Source organism: Manis javanica, chromosome 17, assembly GCF_040802235.1.
Source record: "Manis javanica isolate MJ-LG chromosome 17, MJ_LKY, whole genome shotgun sequence".
NCBI lineage: Eukaryota > Metazoa > Chordata > Mammalia > Pholidota > Manidae > Manis > Manis javanica.
Window position 1 is genome coordinate 23907553 of NC_133172.1, and position 22748 is coordinate 23930300.

Genomic DNA, 22748 nt, shown 5'->3' on the forward strand with positions numbered 1-22748 from the left:
TCACTCAAATATAGCATGACTTCTTTTTTTTTTTTGCAAAGCTTCTTTGCTAAAGATCCACTGGTTTGGTGGGTGCCTGGGTTTTTTAACCTCTAAAATTAAGAAAATAGAAGAATATTAAGTTCAGGTATGGATTATATGTAACAAGAGAAGTCTTCTTACTAAAGAAAGCAATAATCTTTTTTTTTCGAAGTATCTTCTTAAACAGTCTAAAACTGCTAAGGTTATATTAAACAATAAAAACATTCTTGAAAGGATCTACATTGTTATGCTTTCTGCAATTTGGTGGGAAGGGGAACACATCAAAAATTTTAATGTATCTATATTAACAGTACTTTTTTTTTAATGGTTGTGGCAAAATACTCTTAAATGAAATATACTATAAAATTCAGGCAATATGGTAGCATATTTCTTTTTCTCAATTCTATTATACCTAGGAAACTTACATCATCAGAAGATACTGATAAAATAATCCATGTTCTTTACATTTTATGAGTCCATTAGAAAAGTTATTAGAAATAGATACAAAAATCAATGTAAATATCAAAACTTAATTTTTCAAAAGTTAATCAAACAAAATTACCCAAAAGGAGACAAATACAGCTAACATTCTACTAGATTTCTTCAATTTAACTTTTCTACAATGAGATGACCAAGTACAATGGATATACACAGCAAAGTGGGGACAGGAGTTTGTTCTAGTGTTCTCTCCACCAACAACCACGCACATGTAACTTCAAACCGGTCAGTTTCATAGGTACCTGTTTCTTCATTCATTAGTATTCTTTATTCTCCAAGAATAAAATGCGATGTGAATTCAAAGTAAGAAGGTTTTAAAATTGCATAAAAAAAATTAAGTTGAACAAAATGCCCTTAAGTACCTAGTTCAGTTAGCTCTAGATGATGAGTTTAGAGGTAATTTTTATTTTATCTTCCAAATTTTCTGCAACTGATATATACGTAACAAATCAGAAGGGAGGGTCCTTTTAGAAAAGATGAGTTTAGATGTGTTAAGTTTATAATGACTTAAAGCTTTGAATTTTTGTGTTTCTACTTAAATCTAACCGTAATTTATAGGTTTTGTCATTTCAATTTTTATTTTCTGCGCTTTATTTCTAAAGTCTCTTTTAGAAAAAAGAATATTTTATGTGCTTTCTTCTTAGAGTAATGATTCATAACCCATTAAGGTCACTGATACCTATAAGAAACTGATAAAAACTCTAGATCCCTTCCTGAAGAAAAGGCCTTACTTTCTGCATGTAATTTAAAAAAATGCCCACTCACAGACCCCTCGAGATTAGTTCTTTCAAAAGGTCTTTTAAACAGAAAAAGAAGCAATCTTGCTTTTAAACCCACCACATATGTAAAATTCTCAGCATTATCTTTAACTCACTTGATTTAAATAAAAAGAAAAATGGGAAAAACTACCACCAATTTGGTCATGAGTTCAATATAATTAGTAAAAAAGTTAAACTTTATGCATGGCTCAATTTTTTTACAAGCCTACATTCTCCTTAGTCATATGCTGATACCCACCGCTCTTAAGTTTAGAATTTAGCACTGAGTGATAGTTCAGTGTTGACTCTGATGTTACACTTTTGCATCTCCAAACAAGCACTGTTGTTGCAATATTTATACCTTCATCCTCATGCAGTGCTTTTCTGTGCTTCAAAGTTTTATTGTATGTTTCTCTTATTTTTCAAAAAAAAATTAATGGAAAATGAAAACAAACAAAGGTGCAGAGAGGTTAGTTTTCAAACCTAACAGTTAAGACAAAGAAGAAAAATCTTGAGATGTACCAAATCAAATTGAGATATAGCCTCAATCAGATGTATTAATCAGATAAATCACTGGACTGAAGCTGATAGAGGGAAATTGTGAACCAAAGTATATGGACACTGGAAATATATCATCAAAGTCTGTGTTCTAAATGATAAGGTGTAATTAAAAATTTTTTTAATAGTTTAAACTCCTTGGGAAAGAAAAAGAATTCCCCGAAAAAACATATAATTTTGCATTTTATTTTAGAAATGCATTAAGAATTAAACTAGTGAGGCTCTTTCAAAACCATGATACGAAGACTAGAGGACTCCCAGAAGTAACAAATTCTAATTACAATTTAAAAATCATAAGCCCTTTAAAAAAAGAAAGGAAAGAAAAAAAAGCATTCACAGTTTGACTTTATTGACATAAACAGACATAACAAAATTAAGAAGGTGGTGAGAATAAAACAGAATGTTTTAAAAAGAGCTACAGGGAGAGAGAATTAGGTTCTTTAGAATTATCAGTAAATTCATCTTTGTTCTTTTGCTATTTAAACCTTTCTGTAAACAAGTATGTATTCATTTTACATTCAGTAAAAAACTAAAACCTAATTCAGAATTAAAAAAAATTTTTTTTTGCATCTTCATTTGTTTTGAAACATCACAAGCACTCCAAAACTTACTTAACATTCCAACCCATGTACTAAAATACCACACCAAAAAAAACCTATGCAAGAACTTGAAGAATGAGAGAGAAGGGGATTTACATAGATGACTCCTCCCCCTCTTGCCCTTGCCCCTAATGGCACTTTCATAAATAAATACAGAAATCACAACAACAAAAATATGTAAAATCTTCAGAAGGTTTGGAAGTTGCTCTGTGCTCCACTGGAAGTGTGTGTTGGGGGAGAGGGGAAGAACATAAAAATGAAAAACCCCAAAAAGAAGGTGCTATACAAAACAGTGACTAAAAACTGTGGTCAGTAAAATGGGACTCTGAAAAATATGGTTTCCAAATTAACCTAACACTGACAAATGAAGTCATCACCATGAATAATTTTTTCTTAATTTTATAAGAATGCAGTCAATATTTCACAGATTATGCATTAATAAAATAAATTTTATATAAGCATATCAAAGCAAGTCAGGAAAGCACTGTTTCAGGTAATTCATGGGAAATACACTGTAAACCACAACACTGTTAGGATGGAATAATTTGATACTTTTATGGGACAAGGAATCCCTCAAAAACATCAGATATAGATACAGATATCCATCTGTTCCATCTACAGATATTCATTTAATTCCTACAAATCAACACAAGTAATGAGACTTTTTTTGTGGTACATGTTCAACAGAAGTAATCTACAGTGCATTAAAAAAGACCATAAATTCTTTGTCACTCCTCCCACTAACAGGTGGAGTCTATTCCCCCATATTCTGAATCTGGGCTGACTTGGTAATTTCTTTACACCAACAGAATGTGGCACTGCAGCTTCCATTTGTGCTTCCGTGAGATCATCATATAAAGTAAGCCAAATGAAAGAGCACATGGACAGAGAGGCCCAGCTAACAGCCAGCACCAGCCCCCAGACTTGTGCATGAGGCCATTCTGGACAACCCAGCTGATGCATCCACCAGAAAGCTGTATCCACACTAGTGGGCCCAAACAAGACTAGCAGAAGAACAATACAAGGAAGTCTGGTCCAATACACACATCCACAAAATCATACACAAGTAAATGGTTGTTTTTTGAAGTCACAAAGTTTTGGCGTAATTTTATTAAGGAGTAATAAATAATGGATAAGACAGCTTAGCAAATATTTTGAGTTGTAAAAGCTGTACTCTCAAGTGATTTGGCCATTATATACTGTTTTTAAAAGGTAGTGTCAAATCTTATTTGGTAAAGCCAAAAACCAGACATTTGACACATGAGAAAGTTTATGGGAACAAAATAAAGAATAAGAATTAATAAAGAATTAATTAATCTCCAAAGTATAGTATTAAATGAAAAGTGTACAGTCTAATATTGTTTTTGTCAAAAGGCTGGAGACAGAATGTAAATAAATATGTGCATGAATACACGTACACATATACCCCTTATGCAAATAATTTCTGAAAAGAGTAGCAAGAAATTGGTGAAATACAATGGTTCACAAAGAATAGACTGAGAACCGGGGACAAGGGTAGAAGGAAAACTACACACTATTTATACCCTTTTATGCTTCTTAAATTTTGAACTATATAAATATGCTGCATAATTTAAAGTTTTTTAATTTAAATTTTTTAAAGTTAATATAGAATCTTTTGTGTCTTAAAGATATATACTTAAATATTTCCAGATGGAATGATGTGTTTTAGATTCATTTCAAAATAGTTGGAGGTAGGGGTAGAGGGTAGGATAGACTATTTAAATGCAACAGTTTTGATGAAACCATGAGTTAGTAATTACTGAAGTTGAGTGACGGGTACATTTGAGCTCACTATACTACTCTGACCTCTTTTGGTGGTTGCTTTGTTTCTTCTTTTTATTTATTCATCTGACAATTAAAATTTTCAGCAAAGATTTCAGAGCCACTATGAATATTTACTGAGTGCCATTATGGGTGTCTTATAGACATTATCTCCCTTGATCTTCCTGGTAAGTAGTATCATCACCATTTTACAAGAAAACTGAGAATCTTAGTATAATATGCCCAAGATTACAGTTAGTAAATGACAGGATTCAACTGTAAGTATGTGATTCCAAATCCCGTTCTTTAGGGAAGATTCAAAAGGTAAAAAATTACAGATAATCTGCAGAATCACCAAGCCCTAGTGAATCAAACAGTGGGAAGCATATACACATTTTAATGAGAAAATAGTGTGTGGACTTTGTAACACGATATTTCTTAAGTAAAAAGAATTGTAAGAAAAGTTGTATTTAAAAATTTTTTTAATCTCCACTAAATTGAAAACCACTATTAGCTCTAAAATCGTTGCACAAAATTTCAACTATTAGGCTTAAACATTTCCTTTGTATCTGTTATTAACTAAACAAATAGTATTCTTTAGTTCACCGAAGTTCTGTGATTTGAATTAATTTTCTAGGAGAGATTTTTTGGGGGGCAGATCCCATTGGCTCCAGCCATTTTTACTCCTTTGTTTCTATTTTTTATTTTTTATTTCCTGTCCTACATGAAAAACATTTTAAGATTGTTTTTGAAGCCCAGAATACTTGTCCATTAAGTAAAACAGTCCTTTAAAATTGCACAAGTGATGTTTATGAAGAAGTAGTTTTTAAAAATCATATGTTTTGCTCTTTCTTATTATATTGGTCTGTACCCAAAAGAAAAGGAGCTTAGGCATATGAATTGTACTGAATAGTAAGCTAAAGCCAAAGGTTTAAGAAGAATGAAAAACTACATGCTTTTAAAAGCAGTGTGTGAGACACCCTTGAGAATGGCTCCAGCCTCTGTTCTTGCTTTCTATCTCCCTGCAAAAAGCACAAAATTATTGTGATTTCCCTGTTTAGTGTCTGACTATGAATTCCTCCATGGCAGAGATTGACAACTCCAAAAAGCAGCATAATGTTAGCATATGGTAGGAACTCAATAGTTGTGGAATTAAGAGAATAAAAATATCGCAAGAATTCCACAATACTCCCAAATAGCAATTTCCTGGCTTTCAGAGGAATGGAGACATGCTGGTTTCAGTTTTTTAGGATAATAAATTGGTGAGTTAACTGGCCATTTATATTTTAGCGTATCAGATCATCATTAAAACACAAACAAAAAGACAGTTTCCTAAGCCATACTAGAAATGACACAGAGGAAAAGACAAATTTTAACTGGAAAAAATTACTTTGATTTTTTTATACATAAAATTCTACACTACTTTAAAATGTGTAGGTAAATATGCTAAGCTTCGATAGTTTGAAGAGCCTTGGAAAACTGGCAACTGAACATGAGAAATACATGAACCTGTCCTAAAGTAATTGTCACATTTCTGTCAGTGGTCACCAGACTTGTACTGCTGTAGTATTTTGTAAACTAAAATGTTATATATAAAATAATTATATATTTGGTCTTCATTTACTCAAACATTTATTAAGTACCTATAATGTGCCAAACACAGGAGGTGCTGTAGATAAAAAGATGAAAACATGCCCCTTGGCCTTAAAGAATTTTCAGTCTAACGGGCAAAGAATCTTGCAAAACAAATCAGAAGCAAACTGTTATTCACACATTTCTGTAAATTATTATATGGTCTGATTGAATCAAACTTTTTACTAATTTCCCTGAATTCCTTACCAAAACCAATAGAGAGAAGTCCACATCAGTAAAACTTCCTATGGGAATTATTTGTGAAGTGGCTCACTTTGGCCAAATTAGCAGGGGGAAATGGTTAATTCTTTGGCCAAGGAATTGTATCTCAAGTTTTAACCTGGACTGAATGTCTAATGAAAAGTGAGTGGTCCATTATAGAAATGTTGACAGACTTACACCACTAGTGGATGCAACTACAATATTGCATTTATTAAAAATTAATGAAGTCCCTGAAGTTTTACTTATAAAGTGGATATTATTAGTTTTTAGATTATTTTCTGCAAGCTAACAGTCAGAATTTAATAAGATGATGTGTACAGATTGCACCGATTTTCACTCTTATCCACTGCTTGCAGCCTATGTGCATTTAAACCAAAAAACATTTGATAAACACTAACTATAAATTATTTCCTTGGAGATCTCTCGGGCATGAAGAAAAAGCCTCTTAAAATAAATTAAAAATATTATATGCTTGATGGTGATTACCAAAGGTTTAATCTCACCGCTAAAGGGGCAGTTACCTTGATTTTGAAATAACCCTACAGAGAATAATCAAGACAGCTCCCGTTGTTCTCTCAGTAAAATCTTTGTAAACACAGCATGGATATATTGTAATTTGATATCTTTAAGATCAACAGCTATACCTCATGACAACTCATAAGATTTTATTCATCATTAAATTGAGCATTTTCCTCAGAAGACATAGAAAAGTGTATTATTTACCAAGCATTGTCCTATTAACTAAAGATTATCACATTAAAATAGATACGCTTGCTTTCTCTCTGCACTGTGAAAGTGCAGACCATAAAACAAGCTCAAGACATAGGCAGTTGGATTTTTCAAACTGGAATTAAAACTAATTCCAATTATTATTCTACTATAAATACGTAAGAAATATTCCCAAAATAGAGCTCTGATCAGTCAGATTCAAAATGTCTACAGTTCATCATGATATTGATATTATTTTAACTTTAAAAAGAAGAAAAGAAAGGAAAAAAGGCAATTAGAATAAAAAAATGGTGACACAACTTCAGAAAATCAGGTACATGTATCTCAGAGAACAAAGACAATATAAATTAGTATCAAAAGCATTCAAAATGGAGATTATTAGAATTTAATTATCAAAAAAATCACACACTTTATTTAAATACTAATAGGTGACCTCATTAGTATTTCAGAAATGTAATAAAATGATCTTTCACTCACCAATGCTGGATTTTCTCTTGGCAGTTAGTGACCACCTGTCATGAAAACAGATAACTACTCATGAAAAAACAGGGCTACGCACAAAGCTACAAAATCAGTGCATCAGAAACTAGAACAGGGGATTTACAGATTTAATAGCATCTCAGTATACATTTTTATTGTCAAATGCACAGAGATGTGAATATTAGTTTTTAAGCAGTACACTTTATCATATCCCTCTAATGCTGGCTGATAACTGCAGAACAAATTACAGCTTTCCAATTCATACTTTGGTACAAAACCCGCTTCATAACTATTAGGTGACATATGATATAAAATAAACTAGTGTTTTGTACAATCTACAGACCTATTTTCAATGTTACATATTTTGTAGAATACGCAAATGTTATAAATAACAAAAAAAACAACAATGTAACATCCACATTTCATCAGTAAAAAAAAAAATGACAGCAGTGAAAATATTTTATTCTGTCAGTATACCTCCAAATGTTTTTACCTGCAATTTTTATTCTGATGCATTAAAAATGAGTTCAATGATATTTTTCTATTACATTTTCAAGAAGAAATATTTGGGATAAAGAGATGCTCTGAACAGCCCATTTGTTCCCCTAGTGAATTACAATAAAATTTTAAGCATTTCATAACCAGTTTAAACTGTTTATAATAATACTAAAACAATGAAATTGAGCATAAACATTGTTTCCCTTAGAGATATTTCAGTAGGTCCTCAAAAAAATGCTCAGAAAAAATATTAAGAACACTAGCCAATAAGGAAAAAAGAATACTTGAATGACAATTTAAAAAATAAAGTTTTCCAAAAAAAGGTATAGTTTTCAAAGATTACTAATAACCTGTTTTTAAATTGCCCATTAATAAAAAAATTTATACAATAATCTCAAATACAGTAGCAGCATTTTAAAGACAGAGAAAGTTAAGGCATAAAAGCCAAAATGCTTAATACAAGGCCATGTGAAAACCAGTAATATCTGGTTTGAAACACACTGCTAGAGTTCACTGTTCTAAATACCAGTATTGTTGTATATGTATATATATATGCTCAATATTTCACCCAAAAATCACATGGTCTTTTTTGTTGTTGTTTTTTTGGCCTGTCACTAAATTCTTATTATAACATTAAATTCTTGAAATAATGTCCTCCTTTGGGACATTTTAAATACTAAGGCAGCAATCCTGTACCAAAATACATGCTGTAATCAGATACCCAACCATACTACACATTAACTCAGCATAAAAAGTCCATTTTAGAATGAAGATCTCTCAGAAAGTATCAATCACATAACAACACTTAATAATAGTGCTAATATATAATAGAGTACTGACTTTACATCTGGAAGAGCCAGGCTAAAACTACATCAATTCACTTCACTGTTTCTGATTTGGCAGTAATTATAAAATAGACAAACAAAATTAAGTGTAAACTGAAAGAAAAAATCTTCATGAAAACCCTTTTTATAAAGTTCCTATTTAACACCCCCATTAAAAGATGAGACCCAAAAACAGGATGCTTTCCAATCCCAATGCATGTGTTTCCAAGCATGAAGTGAGCCAAGAGCACAAAAAGAAAAGCCCTGCAAACCATAAGAGCAGAATGTTCATTAACCTCTACATGATAATCCTTTCGCAGCTGCATATTAACTAGTTACATATTCATAATCATTTACATTATTTAAAGGACCTTCGATGAAATTTTCTAAGCAATATCCATTAGTGACAGTGTTAAAGGTTATAGAAGATAGTCTACTTAATGTTTCCAGGAAGTCTTTTTAATTAGTAAATATGTAAATTTGGCACATATGCTTTTTATGTTTAAAAAATAAGTCCCTGGTAGAATGGCATGTGTTCTTGTCATTACCCATCCCCACGTTCTACCCTCCACTTTGTTCGAGCTATCTTTCCCCCATGCCACCACACCCCCAACCCTTTTCTTTCCTAAAAGTCTCCCCAAGAATATTCAAGGATAAAACAAAGATCCATTTCATAATTTACAAGAGAAATTTTCACTAACAAAACATGTCTTAAAAGTCTTTATTAGTTATACGTAGGGTGGTTTAGAAGAACAGAGCAGGTGCTATCAAACGTAGGCAAGATATTTTAGAACGAAAGAAATGAAGAAAAAAGTTATAAAAAGAGAGGTATGAAAACACACACAATAGCCTTCTGATGGTATGTATGCCTTCAGTTATCTCTGAAGATGATTTATAGGCCACCTATTTCTTGGGTTCAACACATTTGAATACAAGCAGTTATACTTAAATTTTGAGGTATCCTTCTAGTTTTCTTCTCTTTTATAGTCAAGATATTCAAAAAGAAAATATTTATAAATTTCTCCAACTTAGCTGTCAGGGAAAATTTTAGAAGGGAGAAAAATTTTATGATTCAATCTTGAATTTACCTACCTTTAGGTTAAGAGGAAAAAAATTCTTATTTTTCTGTTAGGTTAAATAACTTAAAATAATTTTACTTCTCCTAAAAATGGACTCAGATTAAATCCTTTAAGTACTTCAATAAAGTGACCAGAAGATAGTCTGGTCCTATAAAAAATATCTTGAAAAACAAAGCAAAACAACAAAAATTAATTACCTTGCTATCCTTCACAAAAGCTTTTTTAAAGTAAGTTGGCTATGGAAAGAACAGTACTAGGTTTTTTAAAATTAAACCTGCCAAAACAAACTACTACTCCTAAAGAAAAAAATCTAATCATGTCATTTTTATTTTTAAAAATTGGCTAGTAGACTTCAATCATTAAAATAATTGAGCTAGTAAATTTTTTAATGTAAAATAATACTTTATAGCCAGGAACTTAATATATAAAATACATACTTATATAGTAGTAGAGCACCAAGTACACAATAAAGAAAAGAACTAAGCTGACTTGTCACCTTTTAAGATACACTCTATCATTAAGAGTCTCTACCAACAACCCAGTAGTTGGAAAGTCATATGGTACACTTTCATTGTAACTCAAAATGCCTTACCCTAAGTGTAATAATAACAGTGGCATATGTTATTAAGACTTCACATGATGAAAATTAAGATGCAAACAGGTCAATAAGGTAGATTTTAGCCTCTACTTATATAGAGGAACCCTATGTTCAGAGATGAAGTAACTTAGCTAATATTATACAATTACCCAGGAACTGCAAAGAGATAAAATCAGTTTTAAAGCCGGGTCTATCTAATCTCAAAGCCCATACTCACTGTATTGGTCTGCTTCCAACCATCATGCATCTTACTGGGTAATAAAGAAAACAGCTGTTTGCATGTGCAGTCTTTCTTTACTATAACACTGCTGCTGCCTCACTTTCCTCCACAAACCCACACTCACACATTTAAATAAGACCTTGCCAAGTGATTTGGTATAAATATGCAACAAATTTTCCAAGGGTGTGTGTGTGTGTGTGTGTGATTTGGTATAAATATGCAACAAATTTTCCAAGGGTGTGTGTGTGTGTGTGTGTGTGATTTGGTATAAATATGCAACAAATTTTCCAAGGTGTGTGTGTGTGTGTGTGTGTGTGTGAGAGATTTGGTATAAATATGCAACAAATTTTCCAAGGGTGTGTGTGTGTGTGAGTGATTTGGTATAAATATGCAACAAATTTTCCAAGGTGTGTGTGTGTGTGTGTGTGATTTGGTATAAATATGCAACAAATTTTCCAAGGGTGTGTGTGTGTGTGTGATTTGGTATAAATATGCAACAAATTTTCCAAGGGTGTGTGTGTGTGTGTGATTTGGTATAAATATGCAACAAATTTTCCAAGGTGTGTGTGTGTGTGTGTGTGTGTGAGAGAGATTTGGTATAAATATGCAACAAATTTTCCAAGGTGTGTGTGTGTGTGTGTGTGTGTGTGTGTCCCTCTCTCTCTTCAGGGGAGAGGGTGGTGGGCTAGCCCTATAATCTTCACATTTCATTGTATTTTTAAGGCATTTGTAACGACCTGGGTTGGATGCCCAAGATGACAGTAATAGAAAACCCACCTAACAACCTATTTTTCTTTATGTCAGCTTCCAACTAACATACATACACATTCTGTTGCAAAGGGTTAAAGAAATACTTGATAAATTTTAAAATCAATGAAGTATATGGGATATAGGAAAAATAATTCCTTTGCTATTTTTCCTTAGACATCAGTTTACAACATTTATTTTATAAAAGGAAGGAAGAAATGATTTAATATGTATTAAAATCTCCATTACTTATTTCCATTTGTGCTATTTATTTTGGAAACAGTCCACAAGGGGGCATCATCCTATGATGTTAAATACAGAGTCACATTAAAACTAGACTGGAACAGAAAGCCTAAAAAAGCAAGTTTGCCTAAGTTTCAAGGGACAGTTCTCTCAAAACGGCTTCACTTCACTTCTGAAACTAACTGCATTGCAATTTCAAATTCTTCCTGTACAGGTTAATGTATAAAATAATCTGAGGACTGGACAGATCAGAGCTGTCTAAATGTATATGGTTTGTGTCTCTTGCTAGTCTGTCTTTAAGACAGATCATACAATTTTGGGTTTTAAAGTTCCTGAGTCAAAAAGGAAAAAGTATATCCAGTGACTAAAGCCAATACATACTGAACATGCACTGTTAGCAGATAGTTACTTATAAGACTGAATATTTCTTAAACAACATATTGTCAGTGAATTAAAACAGATGTGTAAATGTCACTCCCAACAAGAAGTGTACTTTAATAAAATTAGTAAAACATTATAGGTCTTTTAAATACACCTCTTTGCAAAGAAGGGAAGAGTTGACTATAAATTCCTAAGAGAAAAAAATCACAGTAAGCAGTAACAAACTGCAATAAACTGAATGTTTCTATATAAAAATTTTTTACAAACTTACTTTCAAATATGCTGAAAAGCAAAAATACCAAAACTGCTACCAAAAGTTAACTCTAATTACACAGAGCTGCTTGTTAAAACACTCAAAGGTTCTCAAGTTAAAAATATAGCTAGGATGGAATCAAAATCCTTACTTTTACATTTAGCCCAACTTTCTCCTACATAAGTTTCTACGCATTTCTCAAATTCAAACCCTGTCTCTCTTCACACAAACTCTGGACTATGTCTAACATGCTTTGTATTGTACATTTATTCCCTTGTTGGTTTTACCTACTTATTAGGGCTCTTTTTTCTTTCAGTTACTTATTACTTATAATACCAAGTATTCTAATATACAGTTTTCTCACACTGGAAATATTAAAGACTGATAATATATACATCCAGTACTATTTCTAAGAATGGAGATACTGACAAATTTGAAGGGTTGTTTCTGGGATTATTTGAATTAGCTATCCAGGAAACTCAAAACTACTAGCTGAAAGCTCAATGAGGTATGGGCCATGTCTAGTTTATTCACCAATGTATTCACATGCCATACAGTAAGCATGCAAATATGTACTTTTAAAGAAGTATAGGTCTACAATCACTTAGTCAAAAAACTCAGGAACAAATATGTTTCTCAATTTAGAGCTTCTCACAATTTAATAAGGTAAACATATCATACATTATGAAACACCCCCAGTGGAATACCCGACTGTATCAAATACAACAGCATTTACAATGAAACATGAATACTCAAAGTAGAATAAATGCCTCACTCAAATCAGCTCTAATCAGTTCTGTCAATAAATTAATATTCCACAAACCTAGGAATGACTTTTAAGTTCTGTTTAGACTTCTGAATTGCAGATAGCAGACTCTGACCTGTATTTCTGAATGTGAAATACTGTCTGAATTTACAGCCTGATTGCCCATTGTTTTACTAGAGATATCAATCATCTCCTCTCTGTGCCCATACCTTACTCCTAGAAACCCTGCCCTCCTCCCATCGAGAACAGGTAGAGGCTCCTATTTGTCTGTGTATAGCCATGGTGAATGGAGGGTGGATACCTGACACTAAGTAGGCCAATCACATTTACTCTGGACATAAATACAAGTGATTATGGATTCTGGATCTGAAAGGTAACCACAATGGGATTTGTACAAGCTAACAAACCATCTAAAGAAGCTGGTCTATGAAGTAAGGATAGAAATGTGCCAGGAAACAAAACACAGACACACAAACAAAATAATCCTACCCTTGAGCTCCTCCTGATTTTATAAATTCTTTCAGAACATTATTCTACGTATTTCTATGGTTTACAATTAAGAAAACTTCAGAGTAGTAAACTTGCCACACAGATTAAGACATTAATATGCCTATGAAGGTCTCAAAGAAAACATAATTCATTAAAGAATAAATGCAATAGGAAAATGATGGGGGAAATATCCTGACTAGTAACAAAAAAATTAACATCACTTGAAATGTCACTTGAACTTTGTGTGCTCTGAACAAAGTGAACTTTGAAATGTCACTTACATCTTTAGGAGTAGATTTTTATTTTAAAGAAACACTACCACTATCATTGAGACTATGATAAAATTCATACTGAATCACTGCTGAATCACACTGAATCACTATGTAATTCCACACCCAGTTCAAACTTCTACCTCTATGGAAAGACAAAAAGCTTGTAACAAACTAGTAATCCCTCTGAGAACTACAATAGCTAGATGAATACAAAACCATCTCTTTACAGACTTCAAGAGTTGACAAAGCAATGAGAACAAAAGGAACTAAGATTCAGACAGGAGATAACTGGGAAGAGAGTTGATAATCTGAAGCCATTTTTTCTTGGACAATTCAAGGCACAGGTTAGTGGCTAAAAATTATGTTTGGCCCTGAACAGAGAGCCATGATCAGGAGACAGAAAGAATCAGAACCTTGGGCAGTCTGAGGCTATAGTAAAAAAATCAGAGACATAAGAAGTCTTAAGCATATGGTTGTTTTCCCTCTAATGACATCAAATTTTTAAACTGAAAAGGCCAGAGCTAAACTGAGATTCTGAAAAGGAGGGATAGGGTGCTGATCAAACAAAAATTAAGAGTTCAGAAGCCTCCAATGAAAGAAGTCTTGAAGAACAAACTAGGCTTTCACATGAAAGCCCTGAGGGAATCAAAGGCAGCTGATAATAAAACAAAACCCAGCCTTTACTCCATTCAGTACCTGCCTGGATTAAGGTGACCAGCTCCTACTCTAATCTATCTAACAGAAGAGTGAAACTTTTCCAAAGTATGATAGGTAAGCTCCAGTACTCTTTAGTAGTACCTGTAAGTTTTAAAGACACAATTCCAACATTAAACTAATAATAAGTAGGATGCCAAAAAACAGGACCATATGACCAAAATCACAAAGGGAGGGGGAAAAAAGAACTAAATATCAAATCTACATATTAGAGTCAACAAACTAACACATTAAAATAACAATGTTTAATATGTTCAAGAAAATAGAAGATGAAGGAAATACATGAAAAGATGGCAAACTTCACCAGAAATTTAAAATCTGTACTTAAAAAAAAAAAAGGTAAAATGGATATTCTGTAACTGAAAAACCTAAAGTGAACTCAACAAATGGTATTAACAGGACACTAAACACAGCAGAAATCAGGATTTTTGAACCTGATGACAAGGTCAATAGAAAATATCCAAATTAAAGGCAAAAACTTTAAAAACAAAACATGGAAAATCCAGAAAAGATCAATAAGAGACATGTGAAACACTATATAACTGAAGATCCAGAAAGAGAAGAGAGATCTGGCAGAAGCAATATTCAAACCTATCTTGACACTTTCTAAAAATGAAAGGAAGGTATTAACCAACAGATTGGAAAAATTTTAAGAACCTCAAGCAAGAGAAGTATAATTACAACAAGGTATAACACAGGTACAGTGATGAAAAATAAAAAAGAAAATTTTATAAGCAGCAGGAAGGAAATAGAGCAAGAAGATACACTGCCTTCAAAGGAGAAACAAGAATATTCTGAGCTAGAGCTAATTTTTGAAGATAGCACTATCAAAAATGGAATTGTAAGGCAATAGGATAAAATCCTAAATTGCTAAGAAAAAAATGAAAATCTACTATTATATACACAGCAAATACATCACCCAAGTGAAGTAAAAATAGTAACACTTTACAGAGAAATGTAGTTTCTTACCAGATTTTCACTGCAGATAATATGTGATGGAGGTGTTAGCTAGCCCTAAGGTGGTAATCATTTGCAATATGTAAGTGTATTAAATCAACACATTGTACACCATAAACTTGTACCTCAATAGAGTCAGCAAAAAAAAAAAAAAAAAATACTACAGGGATTATTCAGAGTACCATAAATGCAGAAAGAATGAGCAGTCGTACAGTTAATTTAAGAAGGTAAAGATAAATCAATATTGGTCACATAGAACAACTAAAGTATGTTTACAACAGAATTAAAATGCATGGAAACAACAATGCAAGAAGTGGGATGGATAGATGAATATATACTGCGATCCCTAGGAAAAATTTCTCTAGTAACAAAAGAAAAGAAAAAAAACATACATACGTATATAGTACATTTACTGCTAACATATATAAAGCATAGTACTAAAGTACCATAGTAAAAAAAGAATGCATCATGAACAATAGAAGGGAGAAAATACAATTCAAGTCATGATTGATTAAATCAAAGGAAGGACCCCCAAAAAAGGGCAGAGAAAAAGAACACAAAAGTAGGTCAAACGCTTCCAAAGACATACAACTTCACATCCACTAGGATGGCTATTAGAAAACAATAAAGCCATTAAGTGTTGGTGAGGATGTGGACAAAGTGCAACTCTTATGCACCGTTGGTGGGACTATAAATGCCACTGTGGAAAACAGTATGGTGGTTCCTCAAAAATTAAACAAAGAATTATGATATGATTCAGCAATTCCACTTCTAGGTATAGACACAAAATGGCTGAAAGCAAGGACTCCATTTGTACACTGAGTTCATAACAGCATTATTCACAATTGCTCAAAGGTCAAAGCAACACTTGTCCACCAATGGGATGGATAGATGAATAACAAAATGAGGTATATATATATACAAAGTATTACTCAGCCTTTCCAAGTAAAGAAATTCATATATATGCTATAATATGAATGAACCTAAAAGACATTATGCTAAGTGAAATAAGCCAGTCACAAAAGTACAAATACTATTAAGATTCCACTTATATGAGATACCTAGTCAAAATCATAGAGGCAGAAAGCAAAATGGTAGTTGCCAGATGATGAGGTAAGGGGTAATAGGAGTTATTGTTTAATGGATAGAGTTTCAGTTTTACAAGATAAAAATAAGTTCTGGAGCCAGATGGTGGTGATGGCTGCACAACAATGTGAATGTACTTAATGCCACTGAAATGTACATTTAAAATTATTAAAATAATAAGTCTTATGGTACCTATATTTTACAAGTTTAAAAGTTTAAAAGTAAATAGCTGATAGAATGAAACTAAATATTATCAGTAACTCCACTACATATAAATTGACTAAATATCCTAGATTTTAAAAAAAAGACACCCAGACTGAATTTTTTAAACAATTTAAATGCTGTTTACAAAAGACATACTTTGAACACAAATAATCATAAAAGTCAGAAAAAGATGTATCATGAAAAGAAACAAGAACAAAATTAACTCACACAACCATAGTAATATTTGACAAGACACTTGAAAACAAGAAGTATCACTAGAGATAAATAATTTCAGAATGACAAAAATGTCAACTGACCAAAAACTAACTACAGTCCTAAATTTGTATGTACCAAATAACCTAACTTCAAAATACAAAAGCAAAGGTTGAAAAAAAATAGAGAAAAATAAAAATCCACAACTATAATGGAGATTCTAATATACACTACTTCATAACTGATAGAATTAGAAAAAATTAACCAAAAAAATCAACAACATAAAATTTCTGAACACCACATTCAATCAACTTGAGCTAGCAAATACACCAAATCAATAATTGCAGAATTCATATACTTTCCAAGTAAATTATAGGGCACTGGTCACAGAAGACCATATACTAGGCCATAAAACAAGGTTTAAACTTCAGTTTCGCAAAAATGTGTTCTAACAGAATAAAAGTAAATATATCCACGGCAGAGAAGACGAAAATACTCAAATATAATAAAAATCAGAAAATATTTTAATAATGAAAGTAACATACAAGGTGTGGGGTACCAAAGACAATGATTACAGAAAAATTTAAAACTCCAAATACATATAAATATTAAAAATCAGTAACATTTTCATCTCTAATAGTTCTCATCTCAAGAAGGTAGAAAAAAATTACAAATTCTAGAAAGGAAGTTAAAGATAAAAGCAGAATCCAATGTAGAGATCAGATTAAAGGTGGTGGAATAGGAAGGCAAGACAGAAACCTCCTCCCACGAACACATAGAAGAGGAAAATACAGCAAATGCAACCAGACCTGAAAACGACCTGAAGACTGCAGAACAGACCCCCTACACCTGACGAAGAGAGAACCACACACAGAAAAGGGTGAGGTGGCAAAGCCAAGATTGAGCAGGACCCAAGCCCTCTCCAACACCAGCCTACAGGTAGGAAAAAGAATAACAAGAGTGGGGAGTGGGTAGGAGCCCAGGAGTGCTGCACACCCGGCCCTGGGGATCTGCTCTGGGAACACCAGCCCACATTACATTGGGCTCTGGCGATTATCAGGGCTGGACACCAGGGACAGGCCTGAACACTCTGGGAGGCTGAGACTTCAGCCACAGTGAACGGATGGCAGGCTCCACCAGGCTTGAAGCCCAAAGCAGAAGCAGCAGTTTGAAAGACTTGCTAGCAGTGGAAACGGCACCACAGGTGATATGGGTTGGAGAGAACTCTCCTCAGAAGAAAGGGCAAGTAAAGGATACCTCCCCAGCCCTTCCTTGGCCCAACAGATCTAGCAATGCAACTGCGAGGTACCTCCCTGCCTGCTTCCAGGAACCACCCCATCTGGCCCAGTGGAAGCATCAGACTTTGCTGCCTGGCAGGCAGAGGGAGACTCTCCTAGCTTGCTTGGCTCCATTTCAGCTTAACCAGAGAAGTGCTTGGAGGAGCCAGCCCCAAGAGCTCCTTCTCCCTGCAGGTGTCCAAACCCAGTGCTGCATGTCTGGTTCAGGCATTCAGTCCACCCACCCCATTAACACTGCAGCCCCACCATTGCTTCAGGCCAGGCAAAGAGTGACCCCACCCACAGCAAGCTCAGCAGGGATTCCTGAGTTGAACACAAAGGCAGCAGCTCTGGCAAATTCTCAGCCAGACTTAGGCCACTACAGAAGCCAGATAGGAAGATATCCTACCCACAGCATGTCAACAGCTGGGGCCCCCACAAAACAGAACCAGGCACTAGAGAGTAAAGAATCTTTAGCTTCTGGGCACCATAGCACGCATTCTTCATGCAGCTATTCCTCGATAGGACAGAAGGCATAGCAAAGACATCTAATACAAAGGAAGAAATACAGAATCCCTGACAAAATGAGCAGAGGAATTTGATCCAATCAGAAGAACTACAAGACAGAACCCCAGAAAGAGGGCTAAATGAAACAGAAATCACCAATCTTCTTGATAAAGATTACAAAATAAAAGTCATAAACATGCTCACAGATTTACAGAAAAGTATTCAAGATCTCAGGAAGGACTTCAACAAAGAGACAGAAAACCTGAAAAAGGGCCACTCAGAGCTAAGAATACAGTATCTGAAATCAAACATACAATGGGGGGATTTAAAAGTAGATTAGATCATGTAAAGGAGATCAAATAGAAATTAGAGAACAGGAAAACACAGAAGGCTTGGAACAGAGGGAAAGAAGGATCTCTAGGAATGAAAGAATGATGAGAACTATGTGACCAATCCAAACAAAACAATATTTGCATAACAGGGGTACCAGGACAAGAGAAAGAAAAAGGGATAAAAAGTCTCTTTAAGGAAATAATTACTGAAAACTTCCCTAATCAGGGGGAAACAGACACTTAGGTTATGGAAGTGCAGAAATCCCCTACCAAAAGGAACCCAGCAAGACAACACCAAGACATACAATTAACATGGCAAATATCAAGGATAAGAAGAGAGTGTTGAAAACAGCCATAGAGAGAAAAAAGATTACTTATAAAGGCTATCCCATCAAGCCATCAGCCGACTTCTCAACAGAAATTCTTTAGGCCAGAAGGGAATGGCATGATATATTTAAAGTAATGAAACAGAAGCACTTCCAACCAAGAACACTCTACTGCTAAGATTATCATTTAAATTTGAAGCACGGATTAAACAATTTCCAGATAAACAAAAGTTGAAGGAATTCACCACTAACAGTCTTACAGGATATGTTAAAGGGATTATTGTAGATGGAAATGACCCTAAGACTAAATAGCTTTCACAATGAAAATAACCCACAGTAAAGGTAGTAGACCAACAAACTGCCAAGCAAGTATGCAATCAAAACAAAACAAGCAAAATCAACTATACACAAAATCAGTCAAGGGATATACAGAAAGTGCAGATTATGACATCTAATATAAAAAATGTGGAGGAGGAAGAAGAGGAAGGAAAAAAAAAGTACCTTTAGATTGTGTTTGAAATAGAGTAATCAGTAATTTAAGATAGACTATTATAAAGAAGCTATCCTTAAACTGTTGGTAACCACAAAACTAAAGCCTACAATAAATATACACACACACACAAATAAATAAATTTTAAAAAGAGAGAGAAATACAATTACAACACTGAAGAAAACTGTCAATAACAAGAGACAAATACAAGAGAGGAAGACAACAGAGAGGCGATATAAAAAACAGCAGAAAATAATAAAATGGCAGTAAGTACACGTCTATCAATAATCACCTTACATGTAAATGGACTGAATGCACCAATCAAAAGACACAGAGTGGCAAAATGGATAAGGAAACAAGATCCATCTGTATGCTGCCTACAAGAGACTCATTTCAGACCCAAAGACATACACAGACCAAAAGTGAAGGGATGGAAAAAGATATTTCATGCAAATAATAGGGAGAAAAAAGCAGAATCAGCAGTACTTATGTATGACAAAATTGATTTCAAAACAAGGAAAGTAAAGAGACATTACATAATAATAAAGGGATCAGTCCAACAAAAGGATATAACCATTATAAATGTAAGATAAATGCTAACCGAAATAGCAGGCGACGAGAGGCAACAAAGGGCCAGGCAGTTTATTTGAGTGCAATCCCAGGCGTGGTTCACCAGTCTGTGTAAATACAGGCTGGAGAAGTCGCACTCAGCAGGGCAGGCAGGGAGTTTTTAAAGAAGGTAGGGGGAGGCAGAGCTTAGATTTACAGTGGTGTGAGGATTGGCTAGCCTAAGGCACATTTTTCAGGTTGGGAGGGGGCAGCAGCCGGGGACTTTGGCACGTCATCAGTGTCCAACGTGCTCACCCCTCCCTCCTGTGCCTCCAACCTCACAATAAATATCTATGCACACAACATAGGAGTACCTAAATATGTACAACAAATACTAACAGAATTGAAGAAGAGAAACAGATTGCAACACATTCATTTTAACAGACTTTTAACACACCACTCACATCAATAGATCAGACAGAAAATAAATGAGGAACAGAGACAGTGAACAATACATTAGATCAAAAGGAACTTAACAAGTATCTATAGAACACTCCATCCAAAAGCAGCAGGATACATTTTTCTCAAGTATACATGGAACATTCTCCAGAACTTATCACATACTAGGCCACAAGAACGGCCTCAATTAAAAAAAAAAGACTAAAATTGTATCAAGCAGCAGAGGATTCAAGATGGCGGCATAAGAGGTGAGACGGAGAATTCTTCCAAAAACCACAGATAGTATGAAAATGTAGATGATTGATACAACTAACCCTAAAACAACAAGAAAGAAGACTGAGCCAGACTGCACATAGACCTCACTAACAGAGCAGACATCACAAAACTGGGTAACATACAAAAGCCTTAATCAGGCAGAACCCAAGCCCTTCTCCCCCAGCTCACCAGCCGGAGGAAGAGAAAAGGAGCGAGGGAGGGGGTGGAAGCCTGCCAACTGCTGAACACCAAGCCCTGCAGGTCTGCTTTGGGAGCAGAAACCTACCCTGTGTGGTGCTCTGGATGTTGGGGAGCTCAGACAGGCAGAATGCTTGAGAGACAGATTGCGGCCATTTGTGGAGAAGGGGATCCACACCCGGCCGCTCTGGAAGAAGAGAAAGGCAGGCGGTCTGAGAGGCTTCCCAGCAGTGAGAGGCCTGCTGAAGGGACGGGGTTTGCACAGAGCTTGCTGCACAGGGGAGGGGAGGGCTGAACAAACTTGTCTGGGCCCACTCTGTGCAGCTGGCTGGGAATGTTAAGGAGCTTCAGGTGCCCCATCCCCCTGGCTGCCTACTCAGCTCCGAGGCCCCCCACTGTGACACACAGCCTGCTGCACCTTCCTCCTAGCCTTCTGAAACTGGTTCACAAACTTGCAGTGACTGTGCGGGCATCAGGCCAGCCAGAGGGAGGCTCCACCTACAACAGCTAGAGACCCAAAGCACAGAGGCTTACACCTGTGTGCTTGGACCACTGGCCCTGACAGTAGAGACAGGCACCGCAGATGGGAATCAGGAAACAGATCTTTCCTCACCCCAAGCACCAGCTCCACTCTGCTACGACTCCCAACCTCACTCTAGGGGCTGAGCAGCTCCAGAGACTGGAGCTTCTGGGCACTAGGAGGCACCACACAGAAATATGAAACATCAAAAGAACATGGTTCAGACCAAAATCTCACAAACCCCAGAAAAAGGGTCAAATGAAACTGAACTCACCAATCTGCCTGAAAGAGAGTTCAAAATAAAAATCACAAACATGCTTATGAAAGTACAGAAAAACATTCAAGAACTCAGAAATGAATTTAAGTCAGAGATTCAATCATTAAGAAATTCCATATCTGAAATGAAACATACAACGGAGGGATTTAAAAGCAGATTAGGTGTAGTAGAAAAGATGGTAAATGGAATAGAAATTAGAGAAGAGGAATACATAGAAGCTGAGGCACAAGGAGAAAAAAGAATCTCTAAGAATGAAACAATATTGAGACAATTGTGTGATAAATCCAAATGGAACAATATTCATATTATACGGGTACCAGAAGAAGAGAGAGAAAAAGGGATAGAAAGTGTCATTGAGGAGGTAATTTCTGAAAAATTCCCCAATCTGGGGAAGGAGTTAGTCTCTCAAACCATGGAGGTACACAGATCGCCCAACAAAAGGGACCCAAGGAAGACATCAAGACATATAATAATTAAAATGGCAAAGATCAAGGATAAAGACAGACTTTTAAAAGCAGCTAGAGAGAGAAAAAAGATAACATATAAAGGAAAACTCAGGAGGCTATCATCAGATTTCTCAACAGAAACCTTACAGGCAGAAGGGAGTGGCAAGATATATTTACTGCAATGAACCAGAAGGGCCTTGAACCAAGAATACTATACCTGGCAAGGTTATCATTTAAATATGCAGGAGGGATTAAACAATTTTCAGATAAGAAAAAGTTGAGAGAATTT

At 34.7% G+C, this 22748-nt stretch overlaps 1 protein-coding gene across 3 annotated transcripts in view; it reads right to left on the reverse strand.

Moving 5' to 3' along the window:
* URI1 (URI1 prefoldin like chaperone) overlaps nt 1–22748 on the reverse strand; it is a 164187-nt gene that overhangs the window by 33071 nt on the left and 108368 nt on the right. For 2 of the 3 annotated variants that reach the window (XM_037021547.2, XM_037021548.2), the window contains exon 2: nt 7277–7311. The exons of the other annotated variant lie outside the window; for it this stretch is intronic. In XM_037021547.2, coding sequence (XP_036877442.1) covers nt 7277–7311 — 35 coding nt within the window. The remainder of the gene's footprint in view (nt 1–7276; nt 7312–22748) is intronic. 3 annotated transcript variants of the gene reach the window in all.